The sequence below is a fragment of the Amblyomma maculatum genome, unplaced genomic scaffold, assembly GCF_055883805.1.
Source record: "Amblyomma maculatum isolate TAMU_Amacu unplaced genomic scaffold, ASM5588380v1 scaffold_18, whole genome shotgun sequence".
Classification (NCBI taxonomy): Eukaryota; Metazoa; Arthropoda; class Arachnida; order Ixodida; family Ixodidae; genus Amblyomma; species Amblyomma maculatum.
In genome coordinates, this window is record NW_028146743.1 from 2741049 (window position 1) to 2763292 (window position 22244).

At 46.8% G+C, this 22244-nt stretch overlaps 1 protein-coding gene across 2 annotated transcripts; it reads left to right on the forward strand.

Annotated features, from left to right (window-relative positions):
• The first annotated feature begins 2467 nt into the window (after nucleotides 1-2467).
• LOC146171720 (anaphase-promoting complex subunit 10-like) lies at nucleotides 2468-21854 on the forward strand. 2 transcript variants are annotated; one of them, XM_084586300.1, is made up of 4 exons: nucleotides 2468-2898; nucleotides 5364-5490; nucleotides 5577-5739; nucleotides 21494-21854. In XM_084586300.1, exons 2-4 carry the CDS (start codon nucleotides 5400-5402, stop codon nucleotides 21750-21752), a joined length of 513 nt encoding a protein of 170 aa, XP_084442426.1. In that variant the 5' UTR covers nucleotides 2468-2898; nucleotides 5364-5399; the 3' UTR covers nucleotides 21753-21854. The 2 variants fall into 2 exon arrangements, with proteins under 2 accessions (XP_084442426.1, XP_084442425.1); XM_084586299.1 differs by having other exon boundaries at nucleotides 2470-2898; nucleotides 5396-5490.
• The last annotated feature ends 390 nt before the right edge of the window (nucleotides 21855-22244 follow it).

Genomic DNA, 22244 nt, shown 5'->3' on the forward strand with positions numbered 1-22244 from the left:
CTAAGGAGATCAGGAGTTTGGACAAGGCACGCATTCGGGCAGAGGGTGAACCAAGGTGTAGCACAGATTATGCAATTCCTTTTTTCAATTTGACGACCTACGGTTCCGTTCCAAGCGATCACCAATGGTAAATAACGTTGTAGGTATTTCAGGTTTCATGGTGCGTCACTGGTCTTCTGACACTTAGATATTTATATGGGACATGGTGTATTCAGTTTACCTGCTGCATTACTGTGCAACTGTTTAGTTTATTTCCTCCGTTTAGTTCTACTAATTTAATAGGAGTAGTTATGTTTCGAAGCCGCTCTCCAAGCTGTCACCCGCCGTGCTCGTCCAGAGGGCGACGGTCTGTTCAGCTGCTGGCATTCGAAAGGGTTCTCTCACCCGCCGTGCTCGGTGGCGCTGACCGGCGGTTTGTTGAGTTGTACCTGCTGGGCACCTTGGAGTACTACCCGGAGTCGAACCAGGTTTACAGCATGTTTATTGCAACTGGTCTCTCCTTTTTTTTTTTTTAAATCACCCCTGACAGCTCGTTAAATAGACTCCCTAAACAAAGACCATATCGTTACGCCAAAAGGGACATTCCAGAGTTCAAATCCACCGCCGTGGTCACGTACGTCCTTGCCGGACAGCCCGAGTCCCGTGGGAATGAGCTTCCTGGCCTCCGCGGCTCCTTTACACAAGAGCCCAGCGCGCGCACACACACAAACACACACCTCCACACACCGTGGATGATCTGCGGTTCGGAATACTGCTGCTCGCCTTGCCGACGCGGGACATCCGGAGTCGTCTTGCGGGCGGGGTTGCGTCGGCGACTTGAAATCCGCGCCAGCCAGGCGATCCGCGATCCAGGGTCACGGGAAATGAACGAAAAGTCACGCACGGCGCTCCGGTTCTCAAGTGCACGCCCCGCAGCTGTGCTCTCGACGAGCAGGCGCCAGTCCAGTAGCCGGCGGTGTGGTATGTCGCGTTGATGAGCGCAACAGGAGTGAACACTATCGAGCTTAATATATAGTAGGAATAGGTCAAAGCTCGCCCTTTATAGTGGTTTAAGCCGACTATTCCTGCATATATTGCGTGCCACTGTGCTTTATAAGCTCAAAGGTTTTAATATGCAGTGCTTTTGTTCGTGCTGCGAGGTGTGCGTACGTATCAGCATTTTCACGGCGCCGTGAACGATACTGGCATCTGACACGCCACGGTGGCTCAGTGGTCTATGTGGGCCTAAACGCCAGAAATGAATAAAAAAAAATAATAAAAAAGCCACGGCGGGTCGGAAGTTGGCGCGTTCGATAGGTGCAGCCATGGATGCGAGATCGAATCCCGGCCGCGGCGGCCGCTTTTAAGATTCGGCGAAAAGCAAGGCGCTCGTGTACTGTGCAATGGCATTGCACTTTAAACAACCCCATGCGATCGAAATTTACGGTAGTCCCTCACTACGGCGTCTGTCAGAGTCTAAGTAGCTTTGGCACATTAGACCCTACAAACCCAACCAAACTAAACTAACCCCACGCTAACCACTTGAGAGTACTGGATCTTTAGAATGAGTACTGTGGCGAACACGAAATTGTTGAAGCCCGTTGGTCGTTTGGTTTTAACATCGTGCAAGCTCTTTCGTGCACCTTTTGCGGATACTAGTGAGCTCTTCCGCCCTGCTTGATAGCAAGAACGGTACTCGTATTGGTGGTGTCAGGAGCGTTGTAGGATTCATCAACCCTTGTTATTTGCTTCGAGATATTCTCTGGAGTATGTGTTGGCGAATGTGGACCTACGAAATTGTGGCTAGCTAAGCCAAGTATGTTTCTATACACATAAGTAATGACGAGGCGTGCCAAAGAATTAAATTGTCTCGTCGACTGAGACGCCGCACTGAGTGTGCATTTTATTTGCTTTTCGCACGTTTTTCAATAGCGAAAAAATAATACACTTCAGTGGAAGCTATATCCATTTTATGTTTTTGTACCAAAAATTTCAGTAAATAGAAGGCACGAAGTTCAGTCACAAAGCATGGAGCTCAGACGTAATTAGAGAGTTCATTTCTCCCTGTACTGAAACGTATGTGCTCGCCCGAAATCAATTTTCTAATTAATGACACTATCCACGCCGTGGGCGAGGGTACACGCGTTCATTCGGGATATTTATGGCATTCATTTCTTCCTCATTAGTAGAGCCAGACACAGGCACTGGGCTACGCAAGTATGTCAAATAACCAGAAGAGGGACGGGCAGTTCAGAACTACTGTTCGAAGAAGGCTCATAATTTAATATCCCGCATGTTAAGACTACCCGCTATGCTGCGCGAATAATGGCACACAAAGGTGTTACGCATCATTTTTTCTCTCGCGAGCGAACAAGAATCCGCAGCGAATCGGACGGCTGTCGCTTCGCCGAGCACCACCAGGTTCCACGCGGCAAACAGGGGAGGCTGGGGATTTCTAGGGACAAGTGGCATTGAGCTGGGAAACATTCTGCTATTCGTTCGTCATGTGACTGCGAGAGTGAATGTAGTACCTAGGTTCGTGTAACTAGATCCGGGATAGAAGCTTGTATCCCCATTCCCTTTCGCCAGCGATAACGGCTACCCAGTGTTCTCATAAGCGTCGTCCGCGTCAATAGCTTGACAGTGATCCGAGAGTAGATAGCCCGCGTACTGAACTGACGAATGTGCTGAAACGACGGCGAGCGGCGCCCATCCAACGTAGTAATAGAGCGAACAGCAACCAGGCCACGCCAAGGTTGGAGGCGAAGCTTCGTCGTCTTTGTGTCCCCGCTTCGTGTCTAAGCTGCGCTGACTGTGCCGTAAGCCTCGCCAGCCTCGCTCAGCGAAGTGCTGCGGCGACGTCGACGACGTCCACATTTCATTGCTTCTGGACAGCGCTATCTGCGACTGGCATAAGAGGTGAGCGAATCTCGTGATTTTCTTTTGAAGGCGTATGCGTAATCCATGTTAGCTTTCTGACGCAACTTTAAGCGACAGAATGCGATAGGAGCGAATGCTAGCGATTGATATCTTAGTTGAGATAATGAACACGGAACGTTTCGCGAAATCACGGCAACCATGGTCCATACCTCAGCGAATGTGATTTCACTAGAATTGGCAAGCATGGCAACTATGAGGCTGGCGGATGAGATCGGGAAGTTTGGCGGAATGAGATTACGTAGCCGGCGTAGCATGGGTTTTACTGGAGGGCTTGAGAGGCATTTGTCCAGCTTTAGGGATAGCTTAATTAACAGTCATAATAATGTCGACGATGAAGGGAACTTACGTGCAGCTCCAACGAAAAAAAGATTAGTACAAGTGACTCGTTAAGGCAGCAGAAAAATTGCCAGACGCGGCGCTGTTGTTGCCGTATGCGCCGAATGCCGTTGAGTGTGCCAGGCACGTCCTATTTCAGAAAGCAGCCCATTCCAGCACTGGACAATGCGAAAGCCCGCATAATGAATGAACAATTGTGCATTGCTTATCGGCGGAGTAATGCGCCGATGTGGCTGCCCACATGATTTTAACTATTAAGTTATTAGCTAGCACTGTGAGCAACGGTGTCTTTATCGCAGTTTTTCTTTTAAAAAAATTGCTGGGTGAAATAATCGTTAGCTTAGGAAGTGTTATCTGTACACATCAGCCATCTTTCCTGTTTCATGTGTCTTCATAGTGTACTCCACTTTGGTTTCATCTCTGCGCAGTATGCCTGCGTGAAATACGGATGAGAAATTTTGTTTCATTGCCTGTACGTTGACTTGTGTGCTGCGTTCTTTTATTACTACTTTGTTATCTTTGGCTGATCGGGCTGCTGTCGTATTGTATTTTGTCATATTTGCCGTTTCTTATGCTGTATGTAGCTATCCCCCTCCCTCCACAGTAATCCCTAATTGGCGCTGTGGGTAAAGAATAAATAAATAAACAGCAAAGTTTGGGCTTAGTTTGATGGACTGCTGTCTGCCGCCCACCCCGACTTGGCAAATTAGTGGGGCCTGTACTGTTGTACGGGAACAAAAGCGCCGCATATCGCGATTTTTTCGGTTCGGCTACGAGGCACTCGTGCTAATTATTTTCCGTTGCAGCTGCACAGCTGTCGATAGGTGGAGCGCAGTTTGAAATCACTTGTTTTTCGCGGCCACTTTGAACGCGGCCTTGTTGCGCCCGTGTCGCCACGTTTCGGTGGTGGCTCGGGTCAAGCAGCGCACAGTAAACACGTTGCAGTTTGCTTACCTCGGCAACCCGACATGACATGCGCCTGCTCGCGCGTCTTTCAAGTTTGTCCTTAGAGGAGCCGCTTGGAAAAAAAAAAAAAAAAGCAGGGCAAATGCGAACTCATATGAGTTGTCCAGCTTCTTGAGGCTTGCATGCTTGCTTCTTGAACTTCACTGCCAAACGTGAAACCACCCGACAAACCACACCCAACCAACTGCCATTTCTATGCATATCCTTGCGAACGTGATCACGGGGTCTAGCATTGTTTGGTTGACTGTTTATTCTGTGTCAGTCGTTAGCTTGCAAGTGCAGTTGTTTTGTGCGTGTACAAATTTTTAAATGCTCCTTATGCCGAGTTTGTTTCCGGAACTACGGAAAAGAACTTGAACCACAAGACGCCACATCTACCAGTTCTGACGGTTCTCACTCGTTCCGCTATGCTATACGTGCACGATGTAGCCCACATTTCCACCACGGTATACCGCAGAAGTCGCCTCTTACTTCTTTTTAGTTATTTGTGCGCGTTCGGTCGAAATGTTTCTAGGCGGTCAAAGTTCGCACTTCTCGTGGTTTATATGTGGCCTTTTATTTTTATGGTCTCTATCCGGAAATTCATGGGTCGAAAACCGGTTGCTCTTTGTTCGCAAGTGCAAAAGGTTTTCTCTGAAAAAACAAAAAACAAAAAAGCACCTACGCGCTTCCCGATTCAGAAAAAAAAAGTAATTATGGTATTCTTATGTGATGATTATTTATTGATCATTCATGGAGTGCCTTCGTTATGCGGAGGTCTTAAAGAAGAGAAAGAATGTCTCCACGCTTGCACCAGGTGGTGGCTGTGCAGCACGAACTAGAGTGACCCGCAGCGACGCGCAGTCGGACCCCGCTTTTATCTAATTGTTTATGAAGCTGAATATCGCTTGAATTAGGCAACGTGCGGGCTAGTTGATGAGGCACGTGTATCTTAGAGCAGATCCGAACCGCATGTCGTCGTGGTCTCGTCATCGCGCTTCCGCCTAAATGACAGTTGGATAACGACAGCCTGCGGATATTGGCGCGCGGCCAATTTCAGCCCATTCTTTTATTTTCACTGTAACGTTATCCGCCTTGCAAGAGAGGCATTTTGATCCGCATAACACGTAAATGTACACTCATCTATATCATCCAGTTCATAGGGTAAACGGAAGTGTCCTTCTCTTCCTATTAGGACCATGAACGCTGTCGTCCCACGTTTGGAGATGGAGCGCGGTGTCCGGGACGTCGGAGAACAAGCCGTATGGTCCCTCTCATCCTGCATGCGCGGTGAGCTCTGAATCCAGAGTACCAGTGAACATGGAATTCTAGCAGGCGATTCTCAAGTAACCTCTCTTCTTCGCACGCTTGCGCAGGGTATGGCATCCATCAACTGTTGGACGACTCCATTGACACCTACTGGCAATCGGACGGGATTCTGCCACATGAAGTGAACATTCAGTTTGCAAGAAAAATGCCAATTCACGCGATATGTCTGTACCTGGACTACAGACGCGACGAAAGCTACACCCCCAAAAGGTATTAGTTTGGCTTATGTCACTCGAACAATTGACGCTATCGCATAGGACGTAGCCCGACAGGAAGTCTTGTGGACGACACAAATGCCGAACACATGTGGGATGCGTGGTCACTGCATTTTGGTGCCAAGTCTCGTAGGCCCGTTTTGTTCTCCCCGGGTCCTCGTCCTGGAGAGCGTGCAGCTTTCCTTGTGATCGCCCCGAGTCCAAACGCGATGCTGCTCTGGTGCACCATCAGGAGTGTTCAAGTGGCCCGAGCTCGCGGCGGCATGCACCGCTACTCGACAAAGGTTTCACGCGGGAGCGCGGATTGGAACGGCATTTTCTTCGCTTATAATTGCGTCGCGGACCTGCTGCCATATTGGTGTCTCTAGACCTAATGGAAATAGCAGTTATGTACTAATTTTGAGGCTAGCTCATGCAGGCACAAACGGAGGCGCCACCACTGAGACGTCGGTAGTGTTCTCCACAGTATAGTGTCCTGTATATCAGCCAAAGCTCTCATAGGCCGGATATTTTCGACCACATATAGACGCGTTCAGTCGCACGTTACACGATCTAGTTACAATCATACTTCCGCATTTTACGATGCCTTATGGCGTAGCTTTGCTCGAGGAAACAGCGGCGCGTCTCATTTTGGTGTCAGCCGTGTGTGAAGGCGTGCAGATGACGCTTACGTTGACCCAGCTGTGTGTACACGGGCTCCATGGGTGGCCCCTAGCGTATAAATAATGGTTTTACATGCGATATTTAGGTAGGCGATGATGCGTCCAAATATAAAGAGAAAATGCGTGCTTACTGTCTGAGGAAAAGAAAAAAAAAAGCCTTTATCTCTGTGAGGGATGCAAGATTTCAATATGAATGTGCCATAATGTGTGTCACCTATTTTTTAATTTTTTGTCCCCTCCGCGGTCTCTTTGACGGTAGGTTGCTTATATCACGACCCAACAGACCGGATAGAACTGGTAGAGGTATCAAAGCAAATCAGTAGGCGCAAGTTGAACGACATAAGGACGTATCACATGGGGAAAATTGAGCATGCTCTAAAGGACGATCGTAGCCTGAAAGTAGTAATGAGGAAATTAGGCATAGACGAAAATCAGATGCATGCACTCGGGGACAAGGCGAGTATTGCCATTACTAACACGGACAAGATAATTAAGGTAGTCGAGGAGTTATAAACGGACCTCTGCTGTAGCCTAAGTAGTCAGGACAAGAATGAAATTGGCTGTAAAGAAGAGCAACCAGACGTTCCGCCAGTAACGAAGGACGAGGTTAAGAAAGCCTTAGAAGCTATGAAGAGGGGAAAAGCAGCCGCGCAGGATCAGTTAGCTACAGATTTCTCAAAGGACGGAGGGGATATTTTGTTAGGAAAACTGGCCACCCTGTCTACGCAATACCTGACGACATCGGAAGTACCGGAATCATGGAAGAATGCTAATATTATCTGTATTCAGAAGAGAGGAATGCTAAGGACTTGAAACATTACAGATGAATCAGTTTACTATGAGTTCCGTGCGAAGTATTTACCAATGCAATAGCTAGTAGAATCAGGACAACCTTAGACTTTAAATGAACCAAAGGATCAAACAGGATTTTGGAAAGGGTGCCATCGATCATATCTACGCTATAAACCAGGTGATAGAAAAGTGCTGTGAATATAACCAGCCCCTATACCTAGCGTTCAATGACTACGAGAAAGCATTTCATTCGGTCGGAACCTCGGCATTCATGCAGGCATAGCGAGATCAGGGTATCTGTGAAAGTACTGGAAAATATCTATAGGGGCTGCACAGCAGCAATACTTCTGCATAAAAAAATTGATAAAATTTCTATTAAGGAAGGTGTTAGGCAAGAAGGTATATGATCTCCCCAGTGCTATTTACAGCTTGCCTAGAGAGTGTATTCAGAGACATATAATGGGAGCAGTTAGACATCAGGGTCAATGGAGAACATCTCAGTAATCTGCAATTAGCTGATGACATTGCCTTGTTAAGAAACACAGTGGACCAACTACAACTAATGATAAAGGATCTAGACAGGAGTAGCAGAAAGGTAGGCGTAATATTTAGAGGTAGCAATCGTGCTGAGTGGATCAGAGATATAACTCAAGATACTGATATCCTAGAAGAAATTAAGAAGAAGAAAAGGGCATGGGCAGGACATGCTGGAAGAGATGGTCACTAAAAGTAACCAATTGTATTCTAAGGGAAGGTAAGCGCTGCGGGGGGCGGCATAAAATTAGGTGGATGAACCATATTAAGAAATTCAAAAGGGTCCAATGGCTGCAGCTAGCACAGGACTAGGTTAAACGGGGAGGCCTTCGCTGTGCAGTGGGTATAATCCGGCTGACGATTATGACGATGATGATGATGGTTATGCTTATATCAAGGTCGCGTATGCAATCGCAGCATTGCTGACCGCATATTCATGTGTCGATGAGTCTGTCAAATAAGCCAGGCGATAAAAAAAATCCGGGAAACCTTCATCAGGGTGCCTCGTGAAGCCATGATGCATGCAGTTATGAGACGCCGGACACCACATGCCGCGCCATATTGACGCAGTTCTTAAGTAGCGTAGCAGAGTCCGGTGCTTCGTGACGTCATGGAGCAGTTGCACGCTCGGTTTCTCTTTACAGCTGCCGTATGTAGCGGGCTGAAGCTCGTGTTGGTTGCTCCCCTGACACTGGCAAACAGTCGCCTGCCTTCCTTGTCTCCCTTTGGCTTCCGCCTTCCTCGTAATCGACCTGTACCAATGAATCTAGCACTTAGGCGGTATTACACGTCGTAGAACTGTCTGAGTCAGTGGCGTCACGAGGGGGGTGCGGGTGCAGCGCTCAGTGGTGTGCAGCTTGGCAGTGAGAGGGAGGAAGGTGCGGGGGAGAAGTGGATTATTGTGTAAAGATGCCAAAATGCATGCAATAGGGCCGCTGAGACACTGACTGACAAGTGTGATCTTATCAGAAGGATTTATCCTGGTCTGAGGAGAGCTTGAAAACACATGCCTTAGTTTATGCCAGAGACTCCACGCCCTTTTAACATTGGACCGGGAATGTGCACGTGCGTGTACCACGCTGGAAACACCAGCCTTAACTCGATACCCATCGGAAGCCCCATGCGCGGGAGCTTGTTAGCCGACACCCACTGGCAGATTTCTCCTATAGTCTTGTGCTTTAAATTTGTCTGGTTTATTTATCTCCAATGCCTTTCTCGCTCCTCGGCCCACTCACACATCCATCTCTCACTTTGAAAACGCTGAAAGGCACGGAATGCATGTTGCTCAGTGGAATGGCAAGTCTGACCACGCGCTGACTAGAAAAAAAAAAAATAATAATGAGCAGGAAGGCACCTTTAGCAGGGCCAGGTGCTTTAGAAGGGGAATTTAGAGTGAGTGTAGCCAAGGGTGCTCAGTAGTGCATTATGCCGTTCTAACCTTTTTTTCTCTGAAAAACGTAAAATAATGATACTAATGAGAAACGCAACAGGCTCCCAAAGCATCACTGGGCGGCGCTGCGATGGATGGGATGGGATGGAATATAGGAGCGTCCCCTTTGAAATGGGGTGGTAGCAGTAGCTATGATGATCATTTTTCTCCCTATATCTTAATTATTGTTTTAGATAGGATAACTATACCATCGTTTTATTTCTTGAATTTTTTTTCTACATTACTAACATTATGTCATTTTTACGTTTTTAAGCCACCAATCTTCCAGTCGTTTTTTGCTAGCGTCCACCGCCGGTTTATTCACCCGGCCACTGATACCTCTAAACCCCGGAGCTTCAGGAACACTGACTGCGCCTGCCTCAACTGCCAGATGGATACCATTACATTCGAGTATAATATGGTCAATTGTTTCGCTGGAGTTACCACATACAGCACATGCGTCATTTTCATTGTTAAATTTCTTTTTGTGGCTGCGTGTTCTAAGGCGCCCTGATCTAGCTTCAAAAAGTAGGGCACTGCCTCTTGAGTTATCAAAGAAAGCCTCCTTCCTGACCTGCCTTTTCCACTTTCGGTATAATTCCACACTCTGTTTCTTTTCCATCGAATTTATCCAATTTTTACCTTCTGTGTATTTCACCTGTTGCTTAACGCTCTTTATTTCTTCGTCCTTGTGACCAGCATACTAACTGGTTAGTTTAGTTCTTTTCCTCCATTGTGAGTCAACGCTTTTTAGGTATAATTATTTAAATACTTTAGCGGCCCATCTGTTATTGTCCAATTTCCTCAGGCATTCCTCATATAATATTTCACTCTTAGCTTCCCGTACTTCGAAAGATGTTCAGCCCATGTATCCCTGTACCGCCTCATTTGTGGTTTTGCCGTGGGCACCTAGTGCTAATCCTCCGACGGCTCTCTGATTTATTTCTAATCTCGACTGCACCTCTGATTTTATTCACAAAACCGCATTTCCGAAAGTAAGCCCGGGCGCCATAATTCCTTTCCAAATACCCCTCAAAACCTCATACTTGTATCCCCACAATGCCCTATGTTTCATTATCCCGGCATTTCTTCGCCCTTTGGCCTTAAGTGATTGCTCATGCTTTCCAATGCATGCCAATCCTTCGTTTACCCATATACCGAGATATTTATATTCTGCCTACTCTCGGTATTTTATGACCTTGTATTTTAAGATCCTGATCAGTTGAGCAGTTGAAAATCATCAGACCCGACTTAACTGCGCTATAACTGAAGCCTAGAGCGTCCCCTTCGTCTCCGCAATACTTAACTAGAGTTTGCAATTCTTCCAGACTCAGCTAGCAGCACAATATCGTCTACATACATCAAACCGGGGAGGCGTTGCTCTACCGCCTTTCCACCTAATCTATATGAGAGGTTGAAACTTAGGTTACTTTCATGTATCTTCCGTTCCATGTTTATCTCATAAAGCATGAACAGCAGCTGTGATAGAGGACTACCTTGTCTTAATTCTTTGCATACCTTGACAGCTTCCGTACTTCTTATCCCTTCCCATGTAATTTCTACTTTGTTATCCCGGTATATTTGCTGTAGGAACTCTTATCTCATAACCGATACCTGCGGCTCCTGATGGGCAGCTGCAGTCTGTGGCAGAAAAACACACACTGGGCTGCCGTCGACTCTCGCTGCCTTCGCGGCGTGCGCCGCGCGCTTTCTCGTTCGAGCATGCGGCCTCACAGTTGCATCGTGACATGCTGCCTGCATTCCGTCTTGATGATTGGACAACCTGCCGCGTATTTCCACGGAGGAAACATAACTAGAGGCGAGAAGAGTTTTATTCACGTCTGCACTGTATAGGAGACGGCGATGAGTAATTATTGATTGTGAATGCGTTTGCCACAGTAGCGGACATGTAGGAAGTGTATATCGAGGTCTGCTATGTAATTATATTGTCTTATATAATATGTTTAATAACTGCAAAAGTATTATCAGTACTCTTAAATAAAGCGGCTCGCTCTTTGATTATCGTTTTGGCCTGTAGCATCAGATCTATATAAGGTCTTGTTTTTATTATTACGACGTTACTAATGCAAATCTTGCAGTAGAAGAATAAGTTATAGTCCAAAGGAGGTGTTTCTTCAAAAGCACGAACGCTAGATGTCTAAAAAACACGTGAGTGCTCCGCGCGCTGTACGCGACATAACCGGCTCGCTGGCTCGGAAGGTAAGCGAAATCCAAGCTTGTACTAAAATCATGTTTTATTTCGGTTCTTATTAAATGGTTGTGCTTCATTTATATTTGGTTTGCATTCACGAAACCTGTGGCGCGAATAGGGTGCTCTGTGCGAGTAGTGTCAATCAAGCCATAACTATAGGATCGCTTTTGTAGGGCACTTCCGACATATTTTATTTTCGTTATGAATAATATTAATGTTGGTTCAATTATTGGCCAATTTGTGAAAATCTGTAAAAGCTTCTCAGCAAGACATGTTTTCCAAACGTCGCACGCCGGATATCTGTCGATTTGGTTGCTTTCAGAGCACATGCAAAGCAGGGAGAGAGCACAGGAAATCGGCAAAGAGACACGCGGGGAGCGAAGAGCAGGATAATCCTCCACCCCCTCCCCTTTGTATCCATTGTGTTAAACCATTGTACTCTTCTGACGCCTCTCCAAGCTGTCTTTGTCAACTGTCAACATTTCCGAGTTTATGGAGAAGGGGGAAATTGGCTCTTTTCGTTTCCACAAAGAGCAGGAGACTTCACAGAACGCTGTCATGCAGTTGGGAAACAGGTCTTGCAGAAAATCTTCGAAAGGAATCTGCAAAGCTTCGCACGTGAGCCTCGTATTTCGGCGCTTTGCCTACTATTATGGCTGCCCATGACACAATGCTACTGAGTACCTCCGTTTGGCATCAGCGGAAGCGTTTTTGTATCGCCAAATAACCGCCAGGCGCAACTCGATCTTCGCACGTGCACAGGAAGCTAGCGGAGGGTCTGCTCCGGCTACGCATGGCCTCCGAGATCACCTCCGCGCGCACGTTTCTCTCCGGCCGAGCGTAAGTTGGAAAAGGGTCGTGGCACCGTCTTTCGCCGCACCCCGGCGCTCGCCACTTATGCCACTTATGCACCTTTGCATTGATGCAGGCGCAGTCACTGTTCCTGAAGCTCTGGGGTTTAGAGATACCAGTGGCCGGGTGAATAAACCGGCGGTGGAAACTAGCAAAAAACGACTGGAAGATTGGTGTCTTAAAAGCAGAGAAGTGACATGACATAATGTTAGTAATGTAGAAACAAAAATTTAATAAATAGAATGATGGTTTAGTTAACTAATCTAAATCAATAATTAAAATATAGGGAGAAAAATGAGCATGATAGCTACTGCTACCACCCCGTTTCAAAGGGGACGCTCCTATATTTCATCCATCCATCCAAGTGTTCCGCCGCAGCTTGGCGCAAACTATAAAACACGAGTTTCCTCAGCTTGCGCTCGTACCACAGTCGAGCTGCAAGCTTTAAAATGCCACGTACATTTGCGAGTTCATTAACTCGCTAAATACAGTATTTACGAGCGTGGCGACATGCATAAACATCCATCGCACGAATGCAATTCTCTAAATAGTTCCGCCACAGCCACATGATTATTGGTTACTTAGATGCATCTCACGATAGCTTTTTTTTTTTTTTTTCTCGCACGGTTTAAAAGCAGCCTTGGAAGGTCGTAAGCACGCAAGTTCGATAGAGTACTTACGGAAAACAATTTACATGTGTTTTTATAATATGCCTTATGACAAGCTTGTGTAATAAAAAAAAAAGTTCGATAAAGGTGAAGGGTTATCGGGGCACGTTCAGGCACCTCTGCCGTCATATGAGTATATGCGAGATTTTCGGAAGTGATCCCGTTAAAAGCGGATCAGCTTATACGATGGAAAGTGAGGAGAAGCTATTACCTCGTTTTTAAACTATGCCGCCCGCCATAGCATAAATGTGCGCAATTATCACGCGAGTTTCCGCTTATTTCTTGTTTTCACTTGTTCGCATATGCTACAGACTGGGTGCAGTGATTTTATTTTTAATTTTTACTCCTGTGCCTATACACGCAGAGGGCCAAGCCGAGCAAACTGGTTAATTCAAACGAATTATGATTAGATATAGAATGACACTATAATACATGCCTGCCCCACTAGTTAGCAATTTTTCATTAACTTTCAATGATATGCGAAACTTATCAGAACATTTTTAGCACTAAACATCCGCCGTTTGTAATGATACTAGTCACTTTCTGAACAAAATTACGAGGCAAACACTGTGAGCAGTTTAAAGAAGTCATGTTTCTTTATTTACAAAACTCATGAGGTGGACAGAGAAAAACAATATGGGCAAACACAATTAAGAAGTACACACAAACATTGTCATTTACAAAGTTCAATCACCACATGATGACTACTTGCGTAGTTTTCTATTCACAAAGATAAACCGGGTGCGGGGAATCCTAGCGACGCCACTGCTACGAGTTAGGAAGGTGGATGAGAGGCCTTCTGTGATGGAAGGAACCAGCACTCTATGAAACCATGCAAAGCAGAGGGGAGTGTTTATTTTGAGGCGAAAGCGTTTAATACCTCATCGTTGTCAGCAGTTGTCGGCAGAGGGTGTCACACTTTCGATGCAAATAATTAAAAATAAATAAATAAACCTTATCTCCATCTGGATTTGAAATTCAATCCCTTGGATTCTGCAGATGAGTGCTTCACCAACTGCGTCATGCCCCGAATCGTGAAACGTTCTCATAATTCTCCTTGTCTACCGTGAGGATAGCGGGATTGCGCGAGTGACAGATAATGCGCCTTTAATTTCCTGTAAACTAATTATAGGACGCCGGTGAACTTTGATGCGTTCAATGGAATGCTGGTTGTGTTCGACAAGGGATGCGCCATGTACCGTCACGACAGGTCATGACGTCACCAGGGATTCATGCATAGACGAAGCTGACCCCGCCGGGCGTCCGATCCAGGCGTCCGTGCAGCGCCTTTCATTTGCCGCTTCCTCGAACGCCGCACCACACAGCAAACAGAAGCAGACCCAGATATCTAGAAGATGTTAGTACATTAGGCATCAGCGGAATTTCAAATTGATTTACAGGATAGAAAAGGCGCAGTCAGTATGTCACGATTCTCCGCTGACACATCTGATCTACCTCGCCGTAAAGGAAGGGAGGAAGGTAGAAGTGAAAAATAAGAGGGAGATAGACTTGCCGTAATGGAGGGCTACGATCAACCGCGCCATAATGGCTTTCGCCTCATCGCACTTTAGTGATCCAAAGTGCCCTTTAGAATTTTTTTCAGCTCAGGTCATCCGAATGTTCTCAGAAGTAAAAATTAAGAGAGCCTCCGGAGCAGTGCTGTCGTTGTTGGTAGGATAACGTATACACGACATAGCTCCGCTACTTCTCTTTTTTCTCTCAACATCCGGTTGCAATACGTGAACTTCCACCACCATAGTTTCTAAACCATGCCAACCGCAAATATAAAAGATCTGTGGTGATTAATTTTTGCCTTGTACTACCAGCCTCCAAATTCTTAAATTTGCCCCGCCGCGCTGACTCAGCGGTTAGTACGCTCCACTGCTGAATTCAAGAATGCGAATGTAATCGTGACCGTCAGCGAAGGCTAAAAGCAAAGCAGCCGTGTACAGTGCGATGTCAGTGGGGAAAGTATCTGGAGTCCTCTGCTGCGTCGTCCCTCATAGACTTAGTTGCTTTGTATGTTAAACACTGTTAATAGAACCAATCCTTTCTTATCAACCGGCAAGATGGCGTAGTTATTTTTTCCACTTGTCTTTTGTGTACGCTTCAGATTTTCCACCTTTGCTTTTCACCCTTTGAATTGTTGGTTGGGGGGAGGGGAGGGGATATGCAGAGCTCAAAAATTTTCGAGGGGTGTTCTGACAGCGACACAATCCCCCTGGCTACGCCGCTTCTAGAGTAGCCGCTGCCCGAAATCACGAAGATAAGTATAGACGTCATGCATCTTTGGTCAGTGCGCCATACAAGATCCTATGCACGTCCCCTCTTCTTAAAATTCAGCGAAGGCAGAGCGCAGATGGGACAGCAACTCAAGAAAGCTTGCAGTGTCTACGCCACAGGGGTTTTGAAATCTGGTGACTGATTTTACTTCACGGTTTTCTGTGACGACATCGCACCCCGCATTGCGTGGAAAGGAGTAACACGTGTTCTTTAGGTGAACCGAAAGAGCACTCATCTCCTCCGAATTCTTGCTTATGAAAAAAAAAAAAGAAAAATCGGTGACCTCTTGAGCACTATTAACCGGAAACGGGTCGTTAATCGTCACTAATGATAACGCCCGTTGCAACAGAGCCGACCAAGTGCTATCAATTAACTTGCTAGAAAGAAGGAAATTTAGTATTTGGTTTTAAGAGGTATATAGCGCCTAGCTGAGGTTCTTGATATGAATAATTAATCAGCCAGCTTGTTTAGCTGCAGTTCTTTGCACTGCTTTTCATATCTTCACACTTTGAACTTTCATGTTTTACAAGCACGGACGTTAGCTGCAATTGCTTCACGACTGTTTTTGTTTTTAAGTGTCCCATTCCATCACAGAGGAACCGCCTTCATTAACTACCGGCTTTAAGGCAGGCGATCGTCGTGAGCGTCTTGAGTCTTTTTTTTTTGTTTGTATATAGCTGCCCTTACGACGTCGACGCCTTCGCTGATCCAGCTCCTCAGCATCCCTCCTCGCCATGCGCTCTCTCACAAGCGAAAGCAGCTCCACTCTGTCAAGCTGAGAGTGTAGCCAAAAGTTTGGTCCTTGGCTAAGCGCTTTGTTTTCCGCATCAGACACTTGTTGATTGCCCAATATGTGGGTAGCTTACTGGGCTTGGGAACAACGAGGTTCCCTGGGAATGAAGGCTGCGATCTTGCGCCTCATGCAATCAGCGACTTGGGCAGCAGATTGTAAGGCTTGGTAAAAGCGCCTTCTGCCTCAACCTTCAGCTGGTTCTCTAAAGCAGATAAGAGACGCAAGAGCGCCGGACTTTATTCTGGGATTCGGAACTAAAAATCTTGTAGAGCCCGACGTTTTGCGTGTGGTACGGGGGGAAAGGTCTTGCCAGCCGGCTGAACTTTGACAGAACAAAATCATTCTCGGCGTAATACGCAAGCATCCTTGCCTGTCAGGTCTCCGATATTAGGAATCGGACGTAAGTTGAAGAATGGTGCAAAACAACCATTGGAAATAAAGTACCCGATGTAAGGTAAATTATTCTGCAAAAGGGAAGACTATTGAGCCACTGCGTAGGTTCATGTTTCTCATGTGGAACTACATGTGTCAGCCATACTGGCCGCTGCTTAAGTGACAGGTTGAGAGAGCATGCAGTCGATGTCACAATAGACGGAAGAATCGCACTAACCATGCATGTGGCAACCTGTGAAGGCATTCCTTATTTTTAAAAGTATAAATCCTTCGCACTTGTATTAGGCAACCACACGAACTTTGCGAAACATATGTTGTCCAAAAGTGTGATTAAATGTTTGAGCGTGCCTTCGCTTCGCTTATTCAAGAAGAGATAGGCTACTTAGATATGGATAATTTCGGAGTGATCGTTTTGGTTCGCTTTTTTAGTTTAGTTTTTTTTTTTTTGTCTTTGCTGTATGCCCTCTGCAGTTAATGCGAGAGTGTGCGAAATATACCCATATCGGTCGGTTTTGTGTTAGTCGCTTCTTGCCTCCCTGCACGGTTTTTCGCGCCGTTGTCTTGCACAATTATTGACGGTTCTGCGAAACTTCAACACGGAACAGCGCCAAGCACCTCCCCGCGAGTAATTTCATTGACCCTCTACACTCCAACCGTGGAATTTGCTCTGGTCCACTTGCTCTGCTGCTGTCTTCACTTCGTGACTGAGAGTGATAAGCGCATGCGGCTTTAGTTCGCCCTCTCGCACTCCCGCGTAATTGTTGTGTCCGAGAGTGCGGTGGAGGTCCGGTGGAGGTCCGGTGCTAGATACGTGCGATGATAATAATGATGATTTGCTCAGTCAAAGTCATAGTGTTCTCAGCAGGTCATTCCTCTTCGTTCTCCCCGCTCGCTCGCAGATCGCAGCACGCATTAGTACTACTCCGCTACCGGATCACAACCGCTTGCCCTAGACAAGTTTAGGTCAAGTAACTCCAATAGACATTATTACAACTTGCTCAAATTTTTCAGTGCCTATCAAAACTCCTGGAGAACCAGAGTGTCGAACCTAAAATTTTTCTGGTTCGGTTTGGGTTCCAATTCGAGATCGATTTCGGCTCCGGAGACACATTCCGTTCTGGTTCGATCCCATTCGACCCGGCCCGAACCGGTTCAAACGGACTAAAATAACGTTAGGCCGCATTTCTTACTCCGCTTTTTAATGCTCAGTATTATTTCCTGTTTTCGTATGTAGTAACCGCTGTAAATTCACGTTCTAGTCCGTCTGTTGTTTTTGTCGTCAGTTGTGACGCGCTCCACTTTGCTTGCAGACCTGAGCAAAATATTGTGAGCACTGTGTGGTGCTTCATCCTCCGCATGGCTGAACGTGCTGCTTCGTCTTCATCCTGCTCTCTCTTGTAAATGCCCATCGTCATAGCGGGGTGGGGTTGGCTGCAGTGTGCGACCAAGGCTTCAGGTCTCCAATAAAACCTGATCCCCCAAGTCTGACCTTCGCGTTATACCTTACAATATTTATATTAGTGACCGACAATTAGAGCAGGATGGGAGAAAATGATTTCTTTTCTTTGGCCCATAACCAGCTAAAGCTGTCACGTGTTGAAAGGAAGTTAAAAGAAAACGTTTCCTGCTGCGCTTTTCAGATAACCAAAATTTCACATAAATTTTAGTTGAGAGCGAAGCCACTACTACAACCTGTAAAGTACAATTCTCCGTCCGGCTCCTACTGAAGAAATTTCAAATCCTACCAAGGTCAAACCTAGCACGCACGCCAAGACCAAACTTTTATATACCATATGTGCGACTGTATACCACACAGCACGCGGATACCTTAGCATTTCTCGTTTATATGGAGGCGAAACCCAAAGGCACCCGTTGTGTCGTGGGCCGAAAGGCGCTGACAAATGGCCCCTCCGCTACGTGTTTGGATAAGTCATCACTGTATTCGCCGGAGATCTGAATTAATTGTCTCGTTCCTGTGGCCTCGACGCGATGCGGTCACTGTCTTGTTGCGTGTCGTGGTTGCCTGTGCGCTATATACTTTCTCCTAGAACCACTCTCAAGCTAGACTGGTATGTTTGGTCCTATAATTTACAGCAAGCATGACATGACATCATGGCTGCTTGCAAATATTTTACTATGTGCCTATTGAATGCTGCTAGCTTTTTGATTTGGCCTCTGCCAGCTTCAAGGAAATGCGGGAGTTCATAAGCTTGCCCACGGTCTCACCTTCCGTGTAGGCTATGAACCTCCTGCAAGCAGGGACAAGCTAGTCAGCTATGAAGAGATTACTGAGCACTATCGGCTAAATAGGGTAGAATACCCCCCGGCAAATAGAACACTAAATAAAAGCCAGTAAATCATCTGGAGGCGCTTGCAAACCAATACTTTTCCGAATCCATACTCGTAGCCATGTATTGGTGCCTAGAACAGTTTTCAGACAGATGCAGACTATGTGAGGATAGGGCGGATCTGGTACATATGTAATGGCCGTGTCCAGAAATCTAAAGTATAAATCACGACACAAAAACAGAATTTTGGGAGACTCTACTGTTCAGCTCACACCTCGAAACTCAGCTAGGTATAATCTCCAGGCCGCCGTCTAGGCAGGTAGGTTGACGCCTGTCCTGTATCTGTTGGATATTAAAGTTTTACCAGCACCAGCATAGAAAGACCGGAGGAATCGGGCTTGACAAGGGCTGTTGATTTAGTCTAGAAGATGCTGTCTCGACGCTGACTTGTGTAGATCGCACTACGAACGTTACTGTAGCTAGTAAATACAGTTCTTGGCCCCGCAACGTCTCCCTAAATTTCATAAGCCCCAACGTGGTGGCGTAGTGTTTAGGGCGCTCGACTACTGTGACCTAGGAACCGGGATCGGATCCCGGCCTCAGCGGCAGCTTTTGAGGCGAGGTGGATAGCTAGTCGGCAGTGTGTGCAGTGTGCTGTGCGATGTCAGTGCATGGTAATGAACCGCAGGTGGTCGAAATTTCTGGAGCTTTCCACTGCGACGTCTCTCATAACGTCGGTCGCGTTGGGATGTTAAACCCCACAAACAAACAAGAGACAAATAAACAAGCAAAGTTTCATAACACTCGAGTCTGCTTATTCTGAGCATCTTTTCAAATGCACAGAGCAGGCTGTGTACTTCTCTTTCCTCAAGAAACACTTCAGGCTCATCCTCGGCTTGTAAACTCTTAGTGGGAGATGCTGTTGCCGCCTGTAGCGGTACATGATCGGTGCCGGCGATCCTACGCAGCCGCTTCCATGTGGTGACCAAATGCTGTTTGGCTTCGCACCTTTCCTCGCTTGCCAACGTAACGAATATCGAGGGTCTCATGCTGCAGTTTGCCGATTGCACAATTACTGCCATTCCCTCGTCTGTTATTTTCCTTCCGCCCACCTGACCTCGTCCCTCTCCCTGCTTTTCAAGGTTTTTTTTCCGACCACCCTCGTTACTGCGCAGCACGTAGAACAGGTTACTCATAGTTACATTTTCTCTCAATGGTGTACATCTAGCTTTCAGTGCCACCTTTCTAGACTGTCTTCGTTTTTTTTTTTTTCGACACCATGGTTTTACAGGCAAAAACTACAGCACACTAAACAGAGCTTGAGAATTAATACTCGTACCAGTAAGGCCACTCAGTTCCTTGCTCCACCCAGTTTTCACAGCTAAAATCGAAGCTTCACTCGTGGCATAGGTTCACTTTCCAAGGCAAATAAAACAAGCAGACTTCGATATGGACAAAATCAAGAGAAAGCAAAGGGGGAAATCCTGTTTATGGGATCGTCTTTGTCCTGAGGGTAGGTACAACTCGAGAACAAAGCGGTAAATTGCCCTCCAAGGCGGCCTTCCCACCATCAGCATCGGCTGCTGAAGTCTCGTCAACCAAATTGCATCTGCTGGCATCGCATCACATATGGCGGCTATGCATGTGCCATGCGAGTCATTGCGACGTCGTCGAACGACAGGAAAATAAAATTATTTGTGTGAAATTTGTGAAAACAGATCTTTTGTGGATGGATATCTAAATGTTTATCTAAATCAGCAGCTCAAGTTATGATTTATAGGCTATTCGTTCACTGCTTAGAAAGGCTCTCGTATGAGGCAACTTTGTCCATGCGCTGCGCCATTGCGCAGTGCAGCGGCCTCCTGTGTTCGGGATGAAACAATAGCCTGACGCCAGAGATTGGTGCCATGCATGTGGCGACATGTTTTCCTTCGTTCTTTTCATCTTTTTGCTGAAGACAATTTTTCAATATGGTTGCGTAGTTTCCGGTGCGCTGTGGCGCTTTGGAAATAAGTGAGAACGTTTTACAAGCAGCCAGAAACTAGAAAATTATGGACGTAAGTTCCAGCAAAAGTGGGTCTGAATTCCGTACCGCGAGCCAGTTCGGAACGGTTCTTTCGATTTGTTCCTGTCCGGGTTCATTTCGTGGCGGAAAAAAAAATTCGGGTTCAGTCAGTTCCAGGCGAAAAAGCGGGCTCGGTTCCGGTTTTCGGTTGGGTTCCGGTGGGGCACCTTGTCCATGAAAATCGCTATCAGATGCGCAGGTTTTCTTTCTTGGCTTTGGTGGACTAACGCGGCTGTGCTCTCCACTCCAGCCGCCACGCGCGCTTGAGAGCACGTATGAGCATCGCCTCTTCAGCCTTGCCAGCTTCACATTTTTAGCCGGATGTCTAGAGATAGGTATGACGAAAACGCAACTTGGCGCGCCTTGTGCACCGGGCGAACCGCCCCCCGCCAGCGTTCCCGTCGCAACTACGCAGGCAGGTGGCGCACAGCAACTTGGTGCGATCCGATGGTCTGTGCTGTGGACAGTGCTTTCGCTGACGGTGCGAAACTGAGGAATGCAATAACAATATCTAACGCTACAAAATGGGTTTCGAAGAACCAGACACTACGTCCGTCCCGTACGCTTCAGAAGAATTGGAACCAGAGCACAGTAGGTGCTCGCAGAGCCCGCGAAGCAGTGCGAGGAACCGTTTCAGAACCCCTGTTCTGGCTAGAGAGGCTGCTCGAAGCAGCTAGAGCTGGTTAAATTCAGCCTCTGTCCCATGCATGCATAGCACCACGAACGCACAGTGCCACTGTTGTGTACTGCTAACATTTGTTCTGATCTGTGTTTTCAGGATTTCCGTGAGAGTGGGATATACTTTCCATGATCTTCGGGAGGTCGATACTATCGTCCTCAATCAGCCAACAGGATGGGTGCGCATCACTCCGCGAGATTCGGCTGGACGCCCTGTTCGTGCCTTCCATGTGCAGATCGCTGTATTGGAAAATCACATGAACAGTCTGAACACTCACATACGGCATATGAAGGTGTTCACGCCTCTCCCGCTGCTCTCCACACCTCTTGGCTATAACGTTACATTCACCACTCAGTAATGCCAAGCCTACCGTGGTGTGTTTCAACCTTACCTTCCGCAGCCTTGATGGCAGGTTTTACTAATGTAAGCTGGTAAATAAAGCGATTTGTTTCTGTATTCACCTCCTGTTCTGACGCCTTTTGTTTACATTTTGGTCATTTCCGCCTCTTTCTTTCAGGTGCAAGCATAATAACTGGTTTCTCGGAAAAGCCCAAGACATTGTTATTGTAGTTACTCTATGCAGCCAGGGAACAATTAATTCTTAGATGTCAATTTCGCCGCAAGGGGCAGCTGCTAAAGTATGTGTTGATGCGTACTGTGCGACACTACGTACTCCGAGCGCACACTCTTAGCCGTGCGTGGCATCGCCATGTTCGGTGAAAAAGGGGGAAGCCTATCCTGAGTGTTTGGTCCTTAAAGTTCCCTCGTCGGAGGCAGCAACACTTTGACCCCAGCTTCCCGTAGACTGCGCTGGCTGACCCGACCGAGTGGAAATCGGCAGTCACCCTTT

Bases quoted from the DNA above. Each gene is read 5' to 3' on its own strand.
- LOC146171720 (XM_084586300.1), top strand. From the start codon at position 5,400: ATGAACGCTGTCGTCCCACGTTTGGAGATGGAGCGCGGTGTCCGGGAC. The intron at 5,491-5,576 runs GTGAGCTCTGAA...ACGCTTGCGCAG, and splicing joins CCTCTCATCCTGCATGCGCG to GGTATGGCATCCATCAACTG. The intron at 5,740-21,493 runs GTATTAGTTTGG...CTGTGTTTTCAG, and splicing joins GAAAGCTACACCCCCAAAAG to GATTTCCGTGAGAGTGGGAT.